Genomic DNA, 5,103 nt, shown 5'->3' with positions numbered 1-5,103 from the left:
TTTATTCATTTTGTCGTATCTCTGCACTTTTTTTTGTGTGTGTGCCAAAGTAGCCCGCAGATCACAATGAAGTTCCTTAAGCCTGGCAAGGTGGTGATCATGACCTCTGGCCGCTACGCCGGCAAGAAGGCGGTGATTGTGCAGAACACCGACTCCAAGAGCAAGGAGCGCCCGTACGGCCACTCGCTGATTGCCGGTATGAAGAAGTACCCGAAGAAGGTTGTTCGCGGCATGAGCAAGCGCACCATTGAGCGCCGCTCTCGCGTGGGCGTGTTTCTGCGTGTTGTGAACCACAAGCATTTCCTGCCGACGCGGTACAACATGGACCTGTCGAAGGAGCTCCGCGGCCGCATCAACGTGTCAGACGCGGCAAAGAAGTCCAAGTCGAAGCAGCTGGTGAGGAAGCTGTTCCAGGCCCGCTACAACGCCGGCAGCAACCGCTGGTTCTTCCAGCGTCTGCGCTTCTAGGGTGCTACCTGTGAACTACATTGGCTTTACTTTGCTGTTTTAATTCTTTTATTTTTGTTTTTGTTTGTTGATTGGTTTTTCCCCTGCTTCTGTTGCCTCTTTGAGGCTTGTACGGTTTGGCCCTCCCAGCCATGCCGTTGAAATCTCAGCGCTGCCGTGCTGCGGACACATCCATGTTTCTTTTTTTTTTCCGTTTTTTATTTTTTTTATTTTGAATTTGTTCGTTGTATTCATCCAGTTGCTTTCTGCCTCCGTTGGACAATGGTGACGCTGCGACGGAAGGCAGCCACAGCTGATGCACACCCGGGCTGGAGGGGGGCGGCGCGTCCGCACCGCTTACTCCCGTGACACTGTCTTTTTTTTTTTGAGCGTTTACTCGGGAGTGGACAATCGTATTCCAGTGGTTTATACCCTTCGCCTTTCATGCGGATGGCCGGGGTGCGACCCCCGGTGCTTGCAGTCTTTTTTGCTTTTATTCTTTGCTTACCCACCGCACAAAAACGAGGGGATTTCCCGCGCGATGGCAAAGACGACGTGGTGAGATTCCAAACACGGAGACAAGGCACGCGGTGCCTTTTTGGAGTTGCTGGTACTTCCATACGCGATACGGCACTGTGGCCCTACGCTGTTTTGTTGGGTGGCAGTGGTGGTGCTGGGGGAATCGCCAGTGAGGCGTGAGTTGCGTTGCTTTTTCCTCGCTGAGTCTTTTTGGGATGGAAGCGGAGGTTGTCGCCTCAAGGCGCGAATGCGTCTCTTTATTGCCAGTTACGACGTATACGTATTTGCCGTTTGCTAATGACAAGAGGGGTTGCCACCTACTTCTGTGTACATGTGCACACGAATAGTTGTGGTAACTCTCTCTTACTCTTTAAGGGGGAAAGAGAGATAGGTGCGGGATTCTTAGCTCCCTTGGCGAATACACTTTGGGCTTCTTTTTGTCTTGTTTTTGTTTCGTCCTCCTCTCGCTCTCTTTGTACTTTTGTTAGTTTATTTTTCCTTTCCCCTCCCCCCCATTCCTCTCAACTCTCCCCTCATGCTAGTTCGCTTTCCCTCAGTTTCCGGATTCCCTAGCGGCTTCTACAGAAGCGGGTGGGGGGACACTAGGGCTGGGGAAGGCGTTTGGACGGGAGTGAGACGCGGATTAATAAAACATCTGTGGCTCTGCCTTTGCAGTGAGGATGCTAAAGTTGCATCACGCGGTGCGGCTTCGGCTTCTCGCCCAGCGGGTGAGCGTTGCTGGGATTATTGGTCCTTCCAATAGTGGGATGGCTGTACACGCCTTGCGCCAACTTGGCGTCTGCAACGTGCATGACTGCGAGCTTCTGAAGCGCATCGACGAGGTGTACCCGCAGGCTGATCTCCGTTCTCGAGCCAACATGTTCCACTGCCTGGCGTGTTGCGTTCGTGAGCGGCTCTCCCTCCATGAGGGGCTACCGAAGGCGCTGCCTCCTCTATTGACGAAGATGCAGGAAAGTATGCTGGGCGATGTGGATGAGCTTTCCCCCACGGAGTGCATTTTAGTGATGGAGGGGGTTGTGAAGTTGACACCCTACCGCTGTGCCTCGCCACGGTTAGAAGCTGTGCTCCGTGGTCGCTCAACCGCACTTGTCGATGTTGTGAGTAACCCCGTCGAGCTCATTGGCATTGCCCGCATTGTTGTGGAGGCGACGCAGGAGCCTCACACCCACGCCGCGGGAGTCGATGGAGAGCCAGGGGGGGAGTACCACCTGCACCCTGGATGGTCGCAGGAACTGCGTGAGATTAGTGGGACGATTGAGTCGCGCCTAGATTCGTTTGGCAAGCAGGATCTGCTTACACTAGTGGATGCAGTCACGCTCTGGGTTGCGCCAAGGACAGGGAAAAGTACTCTGGCGGGGGAGGATGCAGGGCGGGGTTTGAGTGAACATCCCATTCGCGATGTCGCTGACGAGTGCCGGCCGCTGTTGTTGCAGGTATTGAATGGCACGAGACAACGTATCACGACACTGTCTCCTTCACAGGTGAGTGCTTGGCTGCTTCGTGTTGTGCGTCTCCACCGGCAGCATCACCCGCTCTTCATGTGCCTTCTTCAGCAGCTGGATGAACAGCACGTGCGGTCTGCCTTGTCACTTGCACAGCTGTCGACGTGCATTGAATCTCTAGGGGGGACCATGCGTGTTTGCCATGAAGAAAATACTTTGAGTTGCACGGAACTGCAGTTTGTTGCGCGTGTTGTGGCGGAACTTCTAGAAGCATTGGTGTACTCTTTGGAGCAGAGTGGGGGGTCTAGCCACGATTGCTCAATGTACCTTGTACCTGCGACGCTTTCGCTATCGGAGGGAGTCGTGTCTGGAAGGGTGGTGGTGTCACGCCCATTGAGTAAACGTTTATTCCGCATGCTCTACCGCCGCTTTGGCATACTCACGCCGCGAGAGCGTGCAGATATCGTGACTGCCGTGTTCCACTGGGGTTTGCTGAGTCAGGAGCCCACACGACAGCAGCAGCGGGATCATGGTTCGTTGCAAAACGGTGGGAGAGATGTGTTCTCCCCAGCTTTGTGGTGTGACGCCGTGTTGGCCAACATTAACGCCTACAACACTTTGGATGCGCTGCAGATTATGAACGAGGTGTCTGCCGTCGTGTATGCGGAGGGGGGCAGGGTTGAGACCAACACGTACAACCTGGCGTTAGTTCGGCCCATGCTGCTGCAGTTGCATGAACGGTTGCAGGGACAGCAGAAGGAGCTTCACGCGGTTACGTCCTCTTGTCTCACTCGTTACTTGACGTCTATGTCCAAATTGGGGCTGCGCCGCAAGGCAGACTATTATGTCGTGCTGAAAATTCTACAACAGCGCGAGCTCACAAACTTTGAAAGTCTCCGGGCGCTTGGTGTTGTGGCACGTCACCACCTGCGCGCTGTGCCGCTGATCACAAACACGGTGCGTTCTATTCCATATCTGGCATCATCGCTGCATCCGAAGCAGAAGTGTCTCCTACTGAAATGCCTTGGACAGGTGCGGGCGCAGCGCCTTGTGCGGGCACAACACCACTCCTCCCTGGCGCTTGGAATGTTTTTGATGCGTGACGAGGTGTTGAAGAAGGTTTCGATGCTGAGTGCCATATTCGCCTTGGTAGGCCTCGTAGAGCTGCGGCAGTTTGAGAACGAAACGATTGATCTTCTTCTTCAAGGTCCGCTCTCTCGGCACGATGAATTTGCCAAGGTCCGTTCCTCAGCAACACTCAGTGAACTTATTGCCGCACTGTGCCGTGTCGACCGACACCGCGTGCCGACAACGACTATACAGGCTGTTCTGAGCGCGGCTGTGGGTCCGTTGGCAACCTCACGCAGCTTTTTTGTGGACCTGGCGGACGTCTCCTCTTGGCTGCAGTTAGTGAAGGAGCGACCTTCGTTGGGGTCTGACGTGGCAGGCAATGATCAGCTCCATTGTAGTGAAAATGAAAAAGTGGAATATATGGCAGCAGTGACAAACTACGTCTCTGTGGCAGCTGCAATCGCCAAAACGCGCCTTCTGGATATCGCTGGCTCCAATGCTCTGAAACTCAACACGTTCCTGTTCAGCCAGATGGCGATAGGCTACCGATTAGGCGTGTCTCTGCCACCTACGAGTGAAAGGATTCTCTCGCACCATCTGGACACGAAACACCTTCCACAGCTTCTCAGTGACCCACGGCAGGTGGTAGGTGCTGTGACAACTGCTTGTCATATTTGGCGTGTTAATCCAGAGGCAGCGGTGGAGGTGTTTCTCTTTGCCGAGAAGAATTACGGCTCGTTGGGCGCCCAAGAGGCACTGTTGCTTGGCATAGAGATGACGGAGGCCTTGCGTGACGCTGATGCATCGGCGGAGCAGGTAGTGGAGATGATGCGTAGGCTGCAGACGCTGGCCTGGCAAAGCTTGAAGGACGCACGCCGACTGAAGAAGTTGAGCGTGCAAGAGGTAGCCCTTGGCGCTCGTTACGGTGTTGTAGCGGAGGCCCCAGGTGTTTCCGCTCCTCATTGAAAAAGTTATGGCGACCACAATACTTTTTCACTTTCATTTTCACCTTCACTTTATTGTTTGTTTTTTGTTACCTGCGCATGTGCTTTTATTCTTTTAGTTTCCCCATTGGTAGAGTGGTTCAGTGGCATCATTTCTCTTTTTTTTTCTCATTTCATTTATGTTGATGGGGATTGATTGCTTGCTGTCTGAAGGGAATTGATAGTCTCTGGCTTCTAGCACCAATGAAGTTCCTTAAGCCTGGCAAGGTGGTGATCATGACCTCTGGCCGCTACGCCGGCAAGAAGGCGGTGATTGTGCAGAACACCGACTCCAAGAGCAAGGAGCGCCCGTACGGCCACTCGCTGATTGCCGGTATGAAGAAGTACCCGAAGAAGGTTGTTCGCGGCATGAGCAAGCGCACCATTGAGCGCCGCTCTCGCGTGGGCGTGTTTCTGCGTGTTGTGAACCACAAGCATTTCCTGCCGACGCGGTACAACATGGACCTGTCGAAGGAGCTCCGCGGCCGCATCAACGTGTCAGACGCGGCAAAGAAGTCCAAGTCGAAGCAGCTGGTGAGGAAGCTGTTCCAGGCCCGCTACAACGCCGGCAGCAACCGCTGGTTCTTCCAGCGTCTGCGCTTCTAGGGTGCTACCTGTGA

The 5,103-nt window shown here is 54.1% G+C and overlaps 3 protein-coding genes across 3 annotated transcripts, besides 3 other annotated features; all 3 read left to right on the top strand.

Annotated features, from left to right (window-relative positions):
- Positions 1-66: 66 nt before the first annotated feature.
- On the top strand, positions 67-468 carry TraAM80_01208 (ribosomal protein L27; the record flags this gene model as incomplete). Its single annotated transcript, XM_029378261.1, has 1 exon — positions 67-468. One exon carries the CDS (start codon positions 67-69, stop codon positions 466-468), a length of 402 nt encoding a protein of 133 aa, XP_029241870.1.
- A 46-nt stretch (positions 469-514) lies between these two features.
- Positions 515-548: a sequence feature (A-rich).
- A 96-nt stretch (positions 549-644) lies between these two features.
- Positions 645-681: a sequence feature (A-rich).
- A 782-nt stretch (positions 682-1,463) lies between these two features.
- Positions 1,464-1,501: a sequence feature (G-rich).
- Positions 1,502-1,646: 145 nt separating this feature from the next.
- TraAM80_01207 (uncharacterized protein) lies at positions 1,647-4,466 on the top strand (the record flags this gene model as incomplete). Its single annotated transcript, XM_029378260.1, has 1 exon — positions 1,647-4,466. One exon carries the CDS (start codon positions 1,647-1,649, stop codon positions 4,464-4,466), a length of 2,820 nt encoding a protein of 939 aa, XP_029241869.1.
- Positions 4,467-4,687: 221 nt separating this feature from the next.
- On the top strand, positions 4,688-5,089 carry TraAM80_01206 (ribosomal protein L27; the record flags this gene model as incomplete). Its single annotated transcript, XM_029378259.1, has 1 exon — positions 4,688-5,089. The coding sequence occupies one exon, from the start codon at positions 4,688-4,690 to the stop codon at positions 5,087-5,089; it is 402 nt and encodes a 133-aa protein (XP_029241868.1).
- Positions 5,090-5,103: the final 14 nt, after the last annotated feature.

Source organism: Trypanosoma rangeli, assembly GCF_003719475.1.
Source record: "Trypanosoma rangeli strain AM80 chromosome Unknown Tra_15.4_contig_00024, whole genome shotgun sequence".
Taxonomy (NCBI): domain Eukaryota; phylum Euglenozoa; class Kinetoplastea; order Trypanosomatida; family Trypanosomatidae; genus Trypanosoma; species Trypanosoma rangeli.
Note: the sequence above shows the minus strand (reverse complement) of the source record. Positions and strands in the feature narration are given on the sequence as shown.